This window comes from Pristiophorus japonicus, chromosome 6 (genome assembly GCF_044704955.1).
Source record: "Pristiophorus japonicus isolate sPriJap1 chromosome 6, sPriJap1.hap1, whole genome shotgun sequence".
Lineage (NCBI taxonomy): Eukaryota > Metazoa > Chordata > Chondrichthyes > Pristiophoridae > Pristiophorus > Pristiophorus japonicus.
Window position 1 is genome coordinate 65,478,576 of NC_091982.1, and position 19,492 is coordinate 65,498,067.

The 19,492-nt window shown below is 48.6% G+C and overlaps 1 protein-coding gene across 1 annotated transcript in view; it reads left to right on the top strand.

Annotated features, from left to right (window-relative positions):
• The window catches only part of LOC139266116 (sterile alpha motif domain-containing protein 15-like), a 283,681-nt gene that overhangs the window by 244,878 nt on the left and 19,311 nt on the right, over positions 1-19,492 (top strand). Inside the window, exon 32 of the mRNA XM_070883964.1 lies at positions 17,264-17,435. Within this exon, the coding sequence (XP_070740065.1) occupies positions 17,264-17,435 (172 nt within the window). The remainder of the gene's footprint in view (positions 1-17,263; positions 17,436-19,492) is intronic.

Sequence of the window (19,492 nt, forward strand, 5' to 3'; positions counted from 1 at the left end):
TGCGCCTCCATCTGCACTCCCAGAGGGGTGATAACGGGGTGCAAATTGTTTTGCAACCGGGCACAGTGAGGTCAGCAACTCCAGCCATATTCGGCTTGAGTTTTGTGGCGGTAGTACAGCATTGCGCCCCAATCTTCTTTGCCCAAAGATCGTACGTCAGCCCTGTGCGCATCGCCCCGGTATCACCCCGAACCCAAAATTGCCTTCCTACCCCTACAACATCGGCGGGCGAAAACACGGACAGCTGCAGGAGGCAATCATCGGGCGGCCGGGGGCTTTAGGGGGCGATGATTAAAGGGCGGGGTGGCTGAGGTAACTTACCATCTCTCTGGCAGGTTTTTTCGTGGGTTCCTGCTCACAATCGATCAGCCCGACTTTCTGCTGGAGTGCTGGGCTGATCGGGCGGGATCGCGGCTACCGTCTGGGTCCAGGTAAGTTTGTTTTCACTTGCCGAGCCTGCAGCGATGACCCTTCCCTTTAAGGGAGGGAAGGAGTCTTTCAACGCGGCAGCACCGCCCAACCCAGTGTCATCATCATAGGCAGTCCCTCGGAATCGAGGAAAACTTGCTTCCACTCTTAAAATGAGTCCTTAGGTGGCTGAACAGTCCAACATGAGAGCCACAGACTCTGTCACAGGTGGGGCAGATAGTCATTGAGGGTAAGGGAGGGTGGGACAAGTTTGCCGCACGCTCCTTCCGCTGCCTGCGCTTGGTTTCTGCATGCTCTCGGCGATGAGACTTGAGGTGCTCAGTGCCCTCCCAGATGCACTTCCTCCACTTAGGGTGGTCTTTGGCCAGTGACTCCCAGGTGTCAGTGGGGATGTTGCACTTTATCTGGGAGGCTTTGAGAGTGTCCTTGTAACATTTCCTCTGCCCACCTTTGGCTCGTTTGCCATGAAGGAGTTCTGAGTAGAACGCTTGCTTTGGGAGTCTCGTGTCTGGCATGCGAACAATGTGGCCTGCCCAGCGGAGCTGATCAAGTGTGGTCAGTGCTTCAATGCTGGGGATGTTGGCCTAGCCGAGGACGCTGATGTTGGTGCATCTGTCCTCCCAGGGGATTTGCAGGAACTTGTGGAGACATCATTGGTGGTATCTCTCCAGCGACTTAAGGTGCCTACTGTACATGGTCCATGTCTCTGAGCCGTACAGGAGGGTGGGTATTACTAAAGTCCTGTAGACCATGAGCTTGGTGGCAGTTTTGAGGGCCTGGTCTTCGAACACTCTTTTCGTCAGGCGGCCGAAGGCTGCACTGGTGCACTGGAGGCGGTGTTGAATCTCGTCGTCAATGCCTGCTTTTGTTGATAAGAGGCTCCCGAGGTATGGGAAATGGTCCACATGTGGCCCAGTGTGTACCGTTCCATTTACCGCCCCGCCTACTGCTCATTGCACTCCAGGAAGGAAGTGGAACGCCTGATTTATCTGCTCCACTTCCTTCTTGGTGCGCAAACGCCAGATTTTTTTAAAGTTTGAAATGATTAGCGCCTAACACTAATTTTTCAAACTTTGAAGAGTTACCGCCGGGCCGACAGCCAATTTTGTCCCGATTGAGCTTTTTGCACGTTGCAAGTGTTTGGAGCAAACTCTCTATCCAGTGTCACCTCGTTGGAATAATCTCTATCACCATTGACTTCTGTCATCTCAAGTTCTATTACATCATTTACATCAGCCAGCTATTACATCAGCATCGGTGCCCTTGAAACTTTCTCCCCTTAGTCCTCAGAATCCCATCACAATCATCCCCAACACCAGCAGCACCAGGCACACCAGCAGCACCAACAACATCAACCTTCTCCGCAATCAACTGATGCTGCACAGGACGCAGGGCATCAGTACCCAGCCACATTGCTGCCTGGGAGGCCAGGGATGGCCTCACCATGGCTAGATTTATTTCACTTGAAGCTGTACACACTGGCTGCCACATGATGCGCCAAGTTGGCACCACCCCAAACCAACACCATAAACCATCCTTGCAATGCCCAAACCATTCCTTTCACACTCATCACCATTGCGGGAGGTACCATTATGTCTCACCATTCACCGCAACTCACGAAGCCACTTCAAAAGGCGTACACAAATCTGTCCAAAAACGCAAAATGTTGAAAATAAAGATTTCAATGTTTGACAACACATTAACAGAAACTTCATGTGAACGTTGTCTAAAACACACTAGTGTCTACCCTTGTGTGTTGATAGTTTTTATGCTTGTATTAGGATGAGGGATGGCTAGTGAGATGGGGAAGTGTTAAGTAGATGGAGGGGGATGGGTGGAGTCAGTGTGAGTAAGAATGTGCAGGAGTAGGGTAGGGAAGGCAGAGTGATGGGAATGTGATGAGGGACACAGCAGGATGAGGTTGAGTGTGGCTTTGCGGTAACGTTTCGGGATCTACTGAGATCATTGAAAGATTTGCACCACTGCAGCCTGGTCCTCCTGACCACATCCCTGCTTGTGCCTTCCTGTGCAATATGCAACCAGGCTGCATTGGTGTCCTGGGGAGGACGCTTCCACCCATGGGAAGAGTGTTCATGCTGTGACTCCATCCATTCGCATCTGGACGGAGTGATAGGAGAGCCTGGGTGCAGCCGTGCACCTGTGTGCAGTGCTTTGCAGTGTTTGCAGCAGCTCAATGCTGTAGAACACAGACAGCACAACTGTCAAAATTAATTTGCGCATGGTCCCTTTAAAGAAACCAGCTGATGAAGCATCATTAAGTGATGTCATCAGACCGGCTTCCTTCAATTGGCCGGCAAAGGCACAGGACGGTGCTTAACAAGCCCAATCGACAGAAAATCATTCTCTACAGCCCGCTGGAGCCTGCAGTGAGGTCGGGACATAAGAACATAAGAAATATGTACAGGAGTAGGCCATTTGGCCTCTCGAGCCTTCTCCACCATTCAATAAGACCCGCCATCCATCCTCCAAGGCAGGGGAAATCATGGCCAGAGAGCTGTATATCCAGATTTGCAGATGACATTAAGTTAGGATGGAAAGAGTAAGTTACAAAGGGACACAGACAGACTAACTGAATGGGCAAAGTTATGGCAGATGGAGTTCAACATGGAGAAGTGTGAGGTCATCTACTTTGGATTGGGGAAAGACAAATCGGAATATTTTCGAATTTAAAAAAAAATTCATTTACGGGATGTGGACATCGCCGGCAAGGCCAGCCTTAAATGCCCATCCCTCAAGAATATGATGAGCCGCCTTCTTGAATACAACCAAGTGTCTCGCTGGGCCATTTCAGAGGGCAGCTAAGAGTCAACCACATTGGTGGGGGTCTGGAGTCACATATTGGCCCAGACCAGGTAAGGGCGGCAGGTTTCCTTCCCTAAAGGACATCAGTGTAAGACAAGGAGCAGTGTTGGAGCGTAGTGACACAGGCGTTCAGGTACACAAGGCACTGTTTCCTCTGATGCGTGCCCATTAGCTACATCTCATTCAGGCATGACTGTAGGTAACTCTCTATAAAGTTTGGAGCCTGTCTCTGCCTCTTTGAGATGCTCTGCCCCCTTCTTTGGGTGCCTCTGCCTGGTCCTCCACTAGAAATTTAGAAATTTACAGCGCAGAAGGAGGTCATTTCGGCCCATCGTGTCCGCGCCAGCCGACAAAGCTCTCGGTCAGCAGCCCTGAAGGTTACATTTAAACCTATGAACAATGGTGGAAAGGCAAAGAGCACCCAGCCCAACCAGTCCGCCTCACACAACTGTGACACCCCTTATACTGAAACATTCTACACTCCACCCCAACCGGAGCCATGTGATCTCCTGGGAGAGGCAAAAACCAGATAAAAACCCAGGCCAATTGGGGAAAAAAAAAATCTGGGAATATTCCTCTCCGATTCATCCAGGCGATCGAAACTAGTCCAGGAGATCACCCTGGCCGTATTCGATTCCCTGCAGTACTTACCATCGTATCTGCACCAGCCAACAAGAGGTTATGCAGTCTAATCCCAATTGAAGATATGCTTTAGAAGTGGCAGCAAATTTTATAGGAGCCTTCTATGCCTTAAACCGACCGTGCACTCAGCCTGGCAAACATCATCATCATCATAGGCAGTCCCTCGGAATCGAGGAAAACTTGCTTCCACTCCTGAAGTGAGTTCTTTGGTGGCTGAACAGTCCAATACGAGAGCCACAGACCTTGTTACAGGTGGGACAGACATTCATCGAGGGAAGGGGTGAGTGGAACTGGTTTGCCGCACGCTCCTTCCGCTGCCTGCGCTTGACCTCTTCACGTTCTCGGGGTTGAGATTCAAAGAGCTCAACGCCCTCCCGGATGCACTTTCTCCACCTAGGGCGCTCTTCGGCCAGGGACTCCCAGGTGTCACTGGTGATGTCGCACTTTACCAGGGAGGCTTTGAGGGTGTTCTTGTAACACTTCCGCTGCCCACATTTGGCTCATTAACATGAAGGAGCTCCACATAGAGCATTTGCTTAGGGAGTCTCATGTCTGGCATGCGAACTTTGTGGCCTGCCCAGCGAAGCTGATCGAGTGTGGTCAGTGCTTCAATGCTGGGGATGTTGGCCTGGATGAGGACACTGATGTTGGTGTGCCTGTCCTCCCAGGGGATTTGCAGGATCTTGCGGAGACATCATTGGTGATATATCTCCAACGACTTGAGGTGTCCTCTGTACATCGTCCATGCCTCTGATCCATACAGGAGGGCGGGTATTACTACAGCCCTGTAGACCATGAGCTTGGTGGTAGACAAACAATTCACCTGCTGATACCCCAGGCTGCACTTACAATCTGCAACATGCTTTTTTAACGGCTGCAGTGCTCATTTCCAAGATCAGCAGAAATCCTGCAGAAATGGGGCAAACAGATCTCCTGAAGTTACAGCGAAGGATCCGGAGAACCCACAGGGAAATTCCAGGCCACTCTGAATTAAACAAAGTATTGATTGATTCAGATGCTTTGTGCACTTTAACACTGATTAACGCCTTAGAACGTAACCACACGAACCTCGTTAATATAAAGAAAATATCATTGAAAATGCTGAACTTAGGTCCAACATCATCAAAGAGAGAAAATACAACCATTAAAATTGATAGGCCGAAATAAACATTCAAAGTTCAATTTGGGCTTTCTTTCCAAACAGTATATTCTAATCTTTTTACTTCCACAGCACGTGAAATGTAAATCCAATTTACGAAATGTAGGGACACAAAGAAAAAGGACAATTTTCCAATTGAAGATCAAAGCGCCAGCAACTGCACCTCGAAGCCATCCTTCACTATTGATCTTCTCACACAACATCAATTTTTCACACCTCAATGATGGTTTAATAATCATAGAATCATAAAATGGTTACAGCATGGAAGGAGGCCATTCGGCCTGTCGAGCCCGTGCCGGCTCTCTGCAAGAGCACTTCAGCCAGTCCCACTCACCCGTCTTTTCCCCGTAGCCTTAAAAAAAAATTATTTCAGTTACTTAACCAACTTCCTTTTGATTGAGTCTGTCTCCATCCCTTTCAGGCAACGCATTCCAGATCCTAACCAATCGCTGCGTAAAAAAGTTGTTTCTTATGTCGCCTTTGGTTCTTTTGCCAATCACCTTAAATCTGTGTCCTCTGGTTCTCGGCCCTTTCCCCAATGGGAACAGTTTCTCTCTATCTACTCTGTCCAGATCCCTCATGATTTTGAACACCTCGATCAAATCTCCTCTCAACCTTCTATGCTCCAAGGAGAACAACCCCAGCTTCTCCAGTCTATCCACGTCACTGAAGTCCCTCATCCCTGGAACCATTCTTGTAAATCTTTTCTCCACCCTCTCTAAGGCCTTCACATCCTTCCTAAAGTGCAGTGCCCAGAATTGGTCACAATACTCCACTTGTGGCCGAACTAATGTTTTATACAGGTTCATCATAATTTCCACACGTTTGTACTCGAAAACTCTAATTATGGAGCCCAGATAAGAAATAAACTGGGAAAATAATGCCAAATCTATCTTTGTCTTTGTAATGCTTTGTAAGTTGCAGCTGATGATTTAGCACAAGGAAAAACCATCTCCCCTGTATCAGGAGTGCAGAGGGGCTCATAATCACCTTTTCAAAATAGTTGTAGAAATTGTAATCCCTTGTACAATTTATACGTAGCATGCTCATTTGGTAAAGGAACATAGTAATTGCTAGACGAAAAAAGACCAAGGTCCATCTAATTCGCCTTCTACCATCCTGGTAGTCACATGATCCGACGATAATGGAGTTGTTGACCAATCACAGTAACCAACCTCTATCAATGAGTCGACAACTGAGGGAGAAGAGTGACGTGTGCATGGGCGATGGGATGGCCAGAAATTGCTGTGCAAAGGTATGACTCGTATAAATGGAAGTTCTGTAATCTCACCCTGTCCTGGTGAGGTAATTGAACCTCTTCCTGCACTGGAACCACATCCTTGGGGTGCTCGCCACTTCAGCCACTGCAACTGGGTGCTTTCGGCACCTTGGTGCCGTCCCATGGGTAGGGCTTCTGCCTCCGCTCATCGCACCTTCTCCACCAACACCTCTGCTGTGATGTCACGGAAATGTGGAGCACCTGCTCTCGACATTCTGCAGATGCAAGCAAGTCGGCCAACAGCAGAAGCAACCCTTCTGGAGACCATGCAACATGCAGCTAATGCTGAGAGTTAAACAGCATAACATGCACTTCACAGGCACAGTGAGGCTGAGAAACCGCCTCAGTTCCTCAGCAAACACTTTTCTGAGGGCGGCTGCACAGCTTTCTTTAAGAGGTGCGTTCGCCCTTCAAACACTTTAGGTCCGCGATGGAAATCCCCGTCTCCCAACGTGCCGCTCCCAACGCCTGGCCTGGCCGGCCAACACAGTACGAGTAAGGGCCGCCCATAAAAACCCGAGCAACATCGCTGCTCGGCAACTCTCTCAACACAATCCAGGGGTATAATCGATCCCAATGTCACTGAAACTAAAGACACGCTCCTTGACATAAGGAAACACTGGTCCAGAAATGTTTTGTCTATACACTGAAAAGATTGCCCACGGACAGGATTTTCGATTTATAGCCGCCCCTGTTAGCACCCCGGTGGGGCGGCAATGCTTCCGTGTGGGCGGCCAGCTTCCAGCTCCCCGCTGGGACATTCGGTCCAGTTTCGAGGGGGCACAGAGCATTACGGCCCGGGAGAGGCGAGCTGGTGTGCAACGCCCCCTGGTTGCGGCACCGGCTCGAATTTTGTTCGCTGCCTGATCTGTAGCGCCCTGCAGCGCCCCCTGCTGGGATCGCCTGTGGAAACGGGCGTTCCGAGCTGTAGCAGCTGCAGTGAGCGAAGTAATGTCGACCTCGGGTAAGTGCGATTGTTGTTTTTTGCAATTTATGTTGTGGTGGTGTGAGTTATGTATCGGGAATGTTTTTGGTGTTTCTTTTCAGGTTTTTTCTCCCCCTGAGACCTCTCTCAGAGCGCTCGGAGGCCGGCTGTTTAGCTCGGGATGTTCCCTTGCATAGCGGCCGAAGAAAGGTGTGTAACGCCTCCCTTAGCGCGCCGCCCCACACTCCGGGCCCAGCTGATGAATTTTGTTGACTGAGGCGCAAACTGTTCCCGGGCGCAAACTTTACGGCCCAGCCGCCATTACCGCCCCAAAATGACCAGAACCGAAAATCTAGCCCTCAAGTTTAGAACAAAAAAATGTGGATTCATAGAGTGCCTTTCATGACCTCAGGACGTCCCAAAGCACTTTACAGCCAAAGAAGTACTTTTTGAAGTGTAGTCATGGCTGTAAAGCAAATTATTATTTAAATGGGGAGAGATTACAAAATGCTGCTGTACAGAGAGACCTGGGGGTCCTTGTACATGAAACACAAAATGTTAGTATGCAGCTACAGCAAGTAATTAGGAAGGCAAATGAAATGTTGGCCTTTATTGCAAGGGGGATAGAGTATAGAAGCAGAGAAGTCCTGCTCCAACTGTACAGGGTATTGGTGAGGTCACACCTGGAGTACTGCGTACTGTTTTGGTCTCCTTATTTAAGGAGGGATATACTTGCACTGGAGGCTATTCAGAGAAGGTTCATGAGGTTGATTCCTGAGATGAAGGGGTTGTCTTATGAAGATAGGTTGAGCAGGTTGAGCCTATACTCATTGGAGTTTAGAAGACTGAGAGGTGATTTTTTAGAAACGTATAAGATTCTGAGAGCGCTTGACAGGGTAGATGCAGAGCGGGTGTTTCCACCAGTGGAGGAATCTAGAACTAGGGGGCATAGTTTCAGAATATGGGGTCACCCATTTAAAACTGAAATGAAGAGGAATTTCTTCTCTCAGAGGGTCGTGAATCTGTGGAATTCTCTGCCCCAGAGAGCTGTGGAGTCCAGGTTATTGAATATGTTCAAGGTGGAGATAGACAGATTTTTGAACGATAAGGGAATAAAAGGTTATGGGGAGCGGGCGGGGAAGTGGAGTTCAGGCCAGGATCAGATCAGTCATGATCTTATTGAATGGTGGAGCAGGCTCGAGGGGCCAAATGGCCGACTCCTGCTCCTATTTCTTATGTTCTTATGCAATTTAGGAAACGCGGCAGCCAATTTGTGCACAGCAAGCTCCCACAAACGGCATAGAATAGAATCATAGAATGGTTACAGCGCAGAAGAAGGCTATTCGCCCGTCGAGCCCGTGCCGGCTCTCTGCAAGAGCACCTCCGCCAGTCCCACTCCCCCACCCTTTCCCTGTAGCCCTGCAATTTTTTTTCATTCAGGTGCTTCTCCGACTCCCTTTTGAAAGCCACGATTGAGCCTGCCTCCACCACCCTCTCAGGCAGCGCATTCCAGATCCTAACCACTCGCTGCGTAAAAAAGCTTTTTCTTATGTCGCTTTTGATTCTTTTGCCATTCACCTTATATTTGTGTCCTCTCGTTCCTGACCCTTCTGCCAATGGGAACAGTTTCTCTCTATCTACTCTGTCCAGTCCCTTCATAATTTTAAACACCTCCACCGCAATGAGATAATGACCAGATCATTTGTTTAGATGTTGATTGAGGGATAAGTATTGGCCAGGACACGGGGGGATAACTCCCCTGCTCTTCTTTAAATAGCATCATCTTTTGTATCCACCCGAGAGGGCGTTTCATCCGAAATACGGCTCCTCCAACAGCACAGCACTGGAGTGTCGGCCTGGATTATTGGTACAAATCTCTGGAGCTCGAAATTTATGGCCTTCTAATTCAGCGGAGAGAGTGCCATCACGTCCTGTCACACAAACCTAAATCTACTCAGAAAAAGAAAGTCGCGGCCAGCCTGCGCCCAGTCTGTTACAAAATCCCAAACCTGTTTTCTTATGTCGACAGATAAAAAGGTGCCTCAAACGGCGCCGAACGTGGAGGTATTGATCGAGGATAAACCTGAAGATGAATCAGATTTAGGTTAGAACACTGGACAGCTGTGCAAGCACATCTGCCGATTTAGATAATAAGGACACAAAATAGCTTCATTAAAAATTAAATCTAAATCTGGTGTATTACTTGGGAGGTTTGAGATTCAGGAAGCCAAAGATTGAGAGGCGAAAAGTTTATTTTTAGACAAAGATAAGAGGGATTTTACCTGTGGGAAATAATGATGCAAAAGAGTTAACATTTCATCGAGACAAACCAGGAACGGCCCATCACAGCAAAAATAAACAATTCTGCCATTTGGATCTCCTTCCATATTATTAACGTTTTAGCAGTGAGGTTCAGAGTAAGAATCCCGATAGTGCCTTGAGACACCCGTCAAGCACTGCGCTGTTCCCATCTTCACTTCTCGGCTTAGCCCATTTTTCAAGGCGTGAATCAGTTGCAAATCGGACCAATTTAGCAGTGGGCCAGCCTGCACCCAATCTGTGCAAGGCCCTTTCCTTGGGAGGACGGCCAGAACAGGTGTGGAGCATCCTTAACTGCGTAAATTAGCAACCTAACACCCCAGTTAGAAATGAATCGGTGATGAGCGGGGTAGGCGTGGGGACATGGCCTGCTCAGGAAGATTGAGATCTCCCGTAGGCCATCAACCAAAGGGAAATGTATTTTTTTTTAAAGAAAAAATGTTGATGTGGAGTAGCAATGCTCCCCCAACTCTACAGGACTCGCCATCGCCACAACAACCCCCCACCCCCCCAATCGAAGACATACCTGAGGGAAACTGCCGAATACCATTTTAACCGTGGGCCTGACTACGGCCCATGCAGTCCCTCAAACCCCCCCTCCCCATCCAGGATCCCCGCCAAAGGAGGCTCAGGAAAAGGACACTTTTCTCAATTTATAAAGGCTGGTGATGGGCTGGAGCCTGTAAGCAGGAGTGCTCTTCCTGAACCCACAAGGATCCCCTAGATCTTCCCCATCCAGGGCTTCCTCCCCCCACCCCCTATTCAGAATCAGCCCCTTCCCCCACAATCCCTTACTTAGCTGCAAGAGGACCTTGCTATGCGTCTCCGGCAGCAGCCTCACGCCAGCCGCACCCCCCCCCCCGCCACCCACCCATGAGTATTGAGTTCTGCCCGGCAACCATGAGATCATTCCCACTGGCTTCTGGTTGGAGGAGGGGGGGGGGGCAGTCAAATGAGATTGAGGTGTTGAAATCCACCGAGCCCCTCACCCTGTGACAGTTCAGCGCTCGCTTCGGTCCCAACACACCTGGTTCCAGCCCTGTTAAAATCAGGGCTGTAGCGCGAGAGGACGAAGAGATATGATCTGGAAATCGGGACGAGAAACGTTGGTTGAGGCTGTGGAAGCAGCTGTAAATGAGGATTTGATGTGTTGATGGATGAGGGCGAGGGGGCGGGAGAGCGTGTGGGGGTCAGCGAGGACAAGACAATGTACTTGGTACATTTCCAGCTTTAAGAGGATACATTTGATAGTGATGTTGATTGAGGGATCAATATTGGCCAGGATACCAGATATAACTCCCCTGCTCTTCTTTGAAATAGTGCTATGGGATCTTTTATGTACACCCGAGAGAGCAGACGGGGCTTCGGTTTAATGTCTCATCCGAAAGACGGCACCTCCGACAGTGCGGCGCTCCCTCAGCACTGCACTGGAATGTCAGCCTAGATTTTGTGCACAAGTCTCTGGAGTGGGATTTGAACCCACAACCTTCTGGCTCTGAGGCAGGAGTGTTACCATACTTACAGCCCACTGAGGCTTTCCATCAGTGACACTGCACATAAACCTCCAGCAGCTTTGCAACTTCTCTTTCTGACCTGATGGCTTCTCCACGATACAGAGCATCATGGACTCTGGTGATGCAGTCCGCAGATGTTCAGACACTGCGCAGAACCAGGCCATGCATATTAGTACGTGTGTCCCAGGTCATTTTACCTCCCATGCCTGGTCTCAAATTGTCTTGGACCCCCTCGCCATTGCTCTGCTAAGCCCGTGTGGTGTGCAACGGCCACCCTATGTTAAAAGAACTCACGCACAGGCATCTTCCACCCCCTTAAAATGAAGTTCTGGACCTGGAGGTGGGGAATTTGGGGGTCTGGGGACTGCAGGCACTCGGGGAGAGGGGAGCGGGTGTCTTTGGGTCTAACAAGGCTCAGATTATGGTATCCAGCATCAGCAGGGTCTGGAGTACTGGAGCATCGGTATTTGTGGGGAGATCACCGCAGCGTTCAGGATCGAGGGGTGCAGAGAAAGCTGTCAGAATGGGTACGCAATTGAACGCCGAGCACCCTGAGAGAAGTTAGCATCCTCAGGCAAAAGCTGCTGATTTCCAACAGGAGCTGGGCACGTTTTGTCAGTAGCTTGCAAGGTTTGGGTTGCTCTAACAAACAGCCAGTACCGTGCATTGACTGGCCTCCTGCTATACTGTAAACATAGAAAATCGGTGCAGGAGTAGGCCATTCGGCCCTTCGAGCCTGCACCACCATTCAGTATGATTATGGCTGATATGGTCTGTTGATGGAAGCTTTAAAAAAATGTGCAGGAGTTTTGATTCTTTGCTCACTGCAAGCTGATTGGCATCGCTTCTGATCCAAATAGTGAATGGAACAGATTTCTGATCAGCTCATTGACTAAACAATGAATGCGATTTACAAAGCAGGAGTTATTTGAGCCAATCGTGACCTTGTCCCGTGTATGTGGACCACTGTTCTGAGCGGTGACGATTTTGTGAGATGTGATGCCGCATACACGCCAGAGGCAAGACTTAATTAGATAGATAGAAGCGGATGCTGAACTTACAAACAATTAATAAGACCGTACCTACGGTAGCTAAAGTAATATTTCTGCAACAGATTTAGACCCGTTTGATTAGATTTTCTTTTAATATTCTTTCTCGGAATGTGGGCATCGTTTGCATTTATTGCCCATCCCCTAGTTGCCCTTGAGGAGGCAATGGTGAGCCGCATTCTTGAATACAATTGAGTGTCTCGCTGAGCCATTTCAGAGGGCAGTTAAGAGTCAACCACATTGCTGTGGGTCTGGAGTCACATATAGGCCAGATTTCCTTCCCTAAAGGGAATTAGTGAACCGGATGGGTTTTTACGACAATCCAGTAGTTTCATGGTCACCATTACTGACACTAACTTTTTATTCCAGATTTATTTAATGATCTGAATTTAAATTCCCCAGCTGCCGTGGTGGGATTTGAACTTGTGTTGCTGGATCATTAGTCCAGGTCTCTGGATTACTGGTCCACTAACAGTTCCCCCAAATGGAACGGAAAGCCATTTGCTGACAGCGGGGGAGAATTTCGACTTGTGGCCAAACTTGCCGAGCGACTGCTCCACACGCCTGTCCGAGCCAAATCCGGCTTCACTTAAAGGGAAGTGGTGAGCTGCAGGCGCCAAACGACCATCCTGTCGTAGCTTGCAGGTTGGGGCCTGACGAATGAAGAACTGGCACTAATGCCGAATGGCCTGTAGGTAAACCCTGGGAGGGGCGGGACGGTTGGGAGGAGGTGGGGGGAAACAAGGACAACGGGACGCGGGCCCGGTTCAGCAGTGGCCCGTGCACAGTATTCCTTGCGGAGCTGGGAGAAAACGTTTTGTGGCAATTTTTTACTGGAGTGGCCTCCTTTCAGGGCCTCTGCTGAGACCGCTCAGTACCTGGTACAAGTATTCAGTGGCAGCTTGCCAAATTGATGCCTTTCCTTTTTCGGCATTGAAAAGTGAAGAATAGTGAGCAGAGCCCAGGCATTACTGGTATTGTTAACCTGTGTGTGTGTGTTAAATTAGAGAATACTAATGAAAAATGTTATTGCATCGTGGCCCTACAGCCAGCGTACGGACCCCGACTTGCATAGTAAAGCAGCCTTATGCTGTTTCAAGTGGGCAGGCTACTCACCTATTTACAGACATAAGAACATAAGAAATAGGAGCAGGAGTCGGCCATTTGGCCCCTCGAGCCTGCTCCGCCATTCAATAAGATCATGGCTGATCTGATCATGGACTCAGCTCCACTTCCCTGCACGGTCCCCATAACCCTTTATTAACTTATCACTCAAAAATCTGTCTATCTCCTCCTTAAATATATTCAATGACCCAGCTCTCTGGGGCAGAGAATTCCACAGATCTACAACCCTCTGAGAGAAGAAATTTCTCTTCATCACAGTTCGAAATGTGCGGCCTCTTATTCTTAAACTTTGCCCTTAGTTCTAGATTCCCCTATGAGTGGAAACATCCTCCCTGCAACTACCTGGTCGAGCCCCCTCATTATCTTATATGTTTCAATAAGATCACCTCTCATTCTTCGAAACTCCAATGAGTATAGGCCCAACCTGCTCAACCTTTCTTCATAAGACAACCCCTTCAACTCAGGAATCAACTTTGTGAACCTTCTCTGAACAGCCTCCAATGCAAGTATGTCCTTCCTTAAATAATAAGACCAAACCTGTACGCAGTACTCCAGGTGTGGCCTCACCAATACCCTGTACAGTTGTAGCAGGACTTCTCTGCTTTTATAATCTATCCCCCTTGCAATAAAGGCCAACATTCCATTTGCCTTCCTAATTACTTGCTGTACCTGCATGCTAATTTTTTGTGTTTCATGCACCATGACCCCCAGGTTCCTCTGTACTGCAGCACTTTGGAATTTGTTTCCATTTAAATAATAATTTGCTTTTATATTTTTCCTGCCAAAGTGGATACCCTCACACTTTCCCACATTATACTCCATCTGCCAAATGTATGCCCACTTACTTAGCCTGCCTATCTCCTTTTGCAGATTGTTTGGAGCCGAAATTTCTCTCCTTAAGGCCTGTTACCCCCAAAAATCGGCAGCCATGCTGCGGAGTGGAGTGGCCGCCGACTTTTGGTGGAATGGCTGGTGCTCGCCCAATTACCCTCCAGAGGTTTCCCACCGGTGCCCTGATTTCCCACCCCCACCCACTGCCCCGCTGTATCCGATCCGTGTTAAGCGCGTCATCACCCTGTGCACCGCCGATCTCCCCGCAACGGTGACATTCGCCTCGGATAAACTTCGGCCCGCCCAGCGGTGCCAAAACAGCCTTTTCCCCGGTGGTTCAGTGAGGCTGTGGCCTTCTGCAACAGCGGTGCGGCATCCCTTGAAGGGGAGGGCACACTGCCGCTGCCGCCATGCTTTTGTTTTGTCGGCCAACTGCCAGGTCGAGTAGACAATTATGCCCCCGGGCTCGGTCGGGCCACCAACAGGCAGCCTTGCACCCCTCTTGGGTGCCAGCCAGGCTGCTGGCCCGGCCAAAACCCTCCCTGGTGGCCCAGTGGGCCGAAGTTTTAAAATTGCGAAGACTCTCCCTTTTAAGTGAAGAGGTGAGCCGTGATGACATGGCGCCGTGATGTTCTCATCGCGGCGGTGAATACACACCCCCTCCCCCCCCCTCCAACTTCTGCCCTTCAGGAGTATTCACCGTCCCCATTTACACCGACCTCCAATCAAAACAACAAAGCCGAATGTTGCTCAAGAGGCGACCTGAACGGCAACGGCGGTAAAAACCATCAAAACGGGGTGGGAGCAGTCCGCTTCAGGTGGGGAGCAATTTCTACCCCTTTGTGTCTTCCTCACAACTTGCTTTCCCACCCATCTTTGTATCATCAGCAACCTTAGCTACATTATATTCAATCCCTTCATCCAAGTCATTAAAATAGATTGTAAATAGTTGAGGACCCAGCACCGATCCCTGTGGCATCCCACTAGTTACTGGTTGCCAACCGGAAAATGACCCATTTATCCCGACTCTCTGTTTTCTGTTAGTTAGCCAATCCTCTATCCATGCTACTATATTACCCCCAACCCCGTGAACTTTTAGCTTGTGCAGTAACCTTCCATGTGGCATCTTATCAAATGCCTTCTGGAAATCCAAATACACCACATCCACTGGTTACCCCTTATCCACCCTGCTCGTTACATCCTCAATGAACTCCAGCAAATTTGTCAAACATGATTTCCCTTTAATAAAACCATGCTGACTCTGCCTGACTGTATTATGCTTTTCCATATATCCTGCTACTGCTTCCTGAATAATGGACTCCAGCAGTTTCCCAATGACAGATGTTAGGCTAACTGCTCTATAGTTTCCTGCTTTCTGCCTGCCTCCTTTTTTGGATAGAGGCGTAACATTTGCGGTTTTCCAATCCACTGGGAACTCCCAGAATCCAGGGAATTTTGGTAGATTACAACCAATGCATCCACAATCACTGCAGCTACTTCTTTAAGACCCTAGGATGCAGGCCATCAGGTCCAGGGGACTTCTCCACCTTTAGTCCCATCATTTCACCGAGTACTTTTTCATTAGTGATAGTAATTGTTTTAAGTTTACCCCCTCCCTATAACCCCTTGATTATCTATTATTGGGATGTTTTTAGTGTCTTCTACCGTGAAGACCGATACAAAATATTTGTTCAAATTCTCTGCCATTTCCCTGTTGCCTATAATTAATTCTCCAGTCTCGTCCGCTAAGGGACCAACATTTACTTTAGCTACCAGCTTTCTCTTTATATACCTGTAGAAGCTCTTACTATCTGTATTTATATTTCTTGCTAGTTTACTCTCATAATCCATCTTCTCTATTATTATTTTAGTCGTCCTTTGCTGGTTTTTAAAAACTTCCCAATCCTCTGGCCTTCCACTAATCTTGGCAATATTATATGCCCTTGTTTTCAATTTGATACCATCCTTTACTTCCTTAGTTAGCCACGGATGGTTCTCCCTTCTCTTAGACTTTCCTTCTCACTGGAATATATTTTTGTTGAGAGTTATGAAATATCTCCTTAAATATCTGCCACTGCTCATCCACTGTCCCACACTTTAATCTATTTTCCCAGTCCACTTTAGCCAACTCTATCTTCATACCTTTGTAATCGCCTTTATTTAAGATCAGGACACTGGTTTGAGATCCAACTTTCTCACCCTTCAACTGAATTTGAAATTCAGCCATGCTCTGATCACTCTTTCTTAAAGGATCCTTTACTATGAGATTATTTATTAATCCTGTCTCATTACATAGTACCAGATCTAAGATAGCCTGCTCCCTGGTTGGTTCCACAACATTACTGTTCAAGGAAATTATCCCAGATACACTCTATGAACTCCTCTTCATGGCTACCTTGGCCAAATTAAATTGTCCAATCAATATGAATATTGAAATTGCCCATGATTATTGTCGTACCTTTCTTACAAGCCTCCATTATTTCTTGATCAATGGAGCAATCAAGCTGCGTCTCACCACTCCCCCTCCCTTTGACCCCAACACAACTTTCAATTCCTACCGACCCATATTTCAGGCACGAAACAAGCAGCCGTGAGTTGAATCTCGCCTGCCCCACCCAGTGATTTTACATTGGGGTACATTTCTGAGCACGTGACCAGTGAATGAATCTAATGACTGGGAGAATAAATACGTGGAGTATCCATCCTGATAAATCCACTCTACAAACAGGCAAATAAATTGAATTACATATTACTTTTAACAGTTTCACTAATGTCCTTTTGGGAAGGAAATATGCCGCCTTTACCCGGTCTGGCCGATATGTGACTCCGGACCCACAGCAATGTGGTTGACTCTTAACTGCCCTCTGAAGTGGCCCAGCAAGACACTCAGTTTTAAGAAGGCGGCTCACCACCACCTTCCCAAGGGCAATTAGTGATGGGCAATTGATGCTGGCCTTGTCAGCGACGCCACATTCCATGAACAAATACATTTTAAAAAAATGATTTTTAACTTAAATATGTTAAAAAATCTTTCTTGTTACTCCAATTAAGCGAAATAAGGAGATTGTGGTGAAGGGCATTTTCTGTTGGAACATTATCGTGTTCTTTTTTTTTGGCCCTTGGAATGACTAATATGAGAGACAATTTTCTCTTTCTTGGCTTTTCCAGAAGAATTGATAGACAACGATATCTCAAAGGCTAACAAGAACCAATCCAAACAGTCAATGAGAGACATGGTGGAGGATCTCATCGCAGCCAGCCTCATTGCAGTCTTTGTTATTTTAGCTCTAATTGCAATGTTCTATACCGTCTCCTTTGTCAGAGCCAAAGAAAAACAAAAGTAAGTAGATTTAATATTGAATTTCAATGTGTAACAGAAAAGGAAATACACAAATTTTGGCCTCGAAATTCGGGGGTTTAGCATGGCAGTTAAGGCCCGTTTTGATGAAAAAAATGGCGGCTGACTGACTTCCGCCCGCTCCTGGCGCATCCCACGGTGGCCGCCATTTTGGGTAGGTCAGCAGCGCTGCCGTTGCCAGCACTCGCTGGAGAAATGGAAATGAGCAGATCGTGACCTCGGTGAGTGTGCAGCACTGATTTGACGCCGCTCCATTAACCGCCGTCTCTCAAATCACATCCAGCTGACCAAGCGTTCCTGTTATGTGCCACCTTGGCCTGCAAGACCAAAGGAAGTGTGTCAGTGAGTGTAGCACAGTGAGTTTGGGTGATGTGCTGCCATAATTGAATAGTTGCCAGTGTGTGCAAGGTGTGACATCATAGAACCATAGAAGTTTACAGCACGGAAGGAGGTCATTTCGGCCCATCATAGCCAACAAGAGGCTATCCAGCCTAATCCCACTTTCCAGCTCTAGGTCCGTAACCCTGTAGGTTACGGCACTTCAAGTGCACATCCAAGTATTTTTTAAATCTGGTGAGGGTTTCTGCCTCTACCACCCTTTCAGGCATTGAGTTCCAGATCCTCATCACCCTCTGGGTGAAGACATTTCCCCTCAAATCGCCTCTAAACCTTCTACCAATTACTTTAAATTTATGTCCCCTGGATGTTGACCCCTCTGCGAAGGGAAATAGGCTCTTCCTATCAACTCTATCTAGGCCCCTCATAATTTTATACACCTCAATGAGGTCTCCCCTCAGCCTCCTCTGTTCCAAGGAAAACAAACCCAGCCTATCTAATCTGTGGGTGTGAGTGTTGCAGCACTGGTAAGGTTTGGAGGGTGAAGTGAAGCTCTGATTGTGATGTATGAATGGTGATAGCTAGAGATTGTTAGTAGGTGAGTGATGAGGAGTGTGGTGCATTGAGCAGTGTGTGAGGCTCGCGGTGCAGATGGTGGGATATGGCATTTGCTGAAGCCTTCACTCACCTTGACCAGCCATGTGAGATCATTAAACTTTTTTCCGCCCCTGGGACCAAGCTGATAGCCATGACAGGGTCAGCAATCTCGTCCCACAACCTCCCGCAAATGGACTGGGATGGCCTCTTACCTCCCCGCGGGAACAGGACCGTCTGCCTTCATTGCACCGCCAGGACCAAGGCCCCCAGTGCAGCATCTAAAAGCCTTCATGCCCTTTCCTGAGGTTGCACTGCCATGGCTTACTCCACAATGACAATGAGGCGCTCCTGCAACAAAGCATTTGGGGGCTGGATTTTCGGGTCCTCTCCACTCCAGTTTTTTCCCCGGAGTGGCTGCAATGGCGGCGGTGAGGTGTTCTGGGCGGGCGATCAGCCTCCAGCGCCCCGCGACGATCCTCGAGTCCGGTTTAGCGGCGGCGCGGAGCAGCACCGTGCGGAAGAGCTGCGCCCGGTGTGCAACACCTCCGGTTGCGACACCAGCACGAGTTTTGATTCTTGCCCAACCCGTCCACCCCACAGCGCGTCCCGCACTGACCGCCTGGGACATCAGGGCGGGGAACCTCTCCCAACAGTGAAGAGGTAAGTAATGGACTCCTAACGTAAGTGTGATTGATTTTTCTTTTAATTTTTTTTGCGATTTGTGTTGTGGTGGCATGGGCAATGATTTGGGAATGTTTATGTGGGGTATTTTTGTTTGTTTCCTTGCCCCCCCCCTCCCCAGGCGTCTCTGGGAGCACTCCCGGCCCGGCTCTTCAGCTCGGGAGTTTCCCATCCTCACACCCCACGAGAGGTGTACGTGGCTCCCTTAGCGCTGCGCCCCCTGACTCAGGGCCCAACTGCCCAAACTTACTCGGCACAAACTGTTCCTGGGCGCTAACCTTACCGCCGCCATTATCGCCTCAAAAACATCAAAGCCGAAAATCCAGCATTGCCCTTTAAGTAGTGCAGTCAGCCTAGGCCAAACTTTATAGGCCATTAGACTGCACCCGATATTGATTCCCCTCCGTTGAGGTTACGAGGTGATC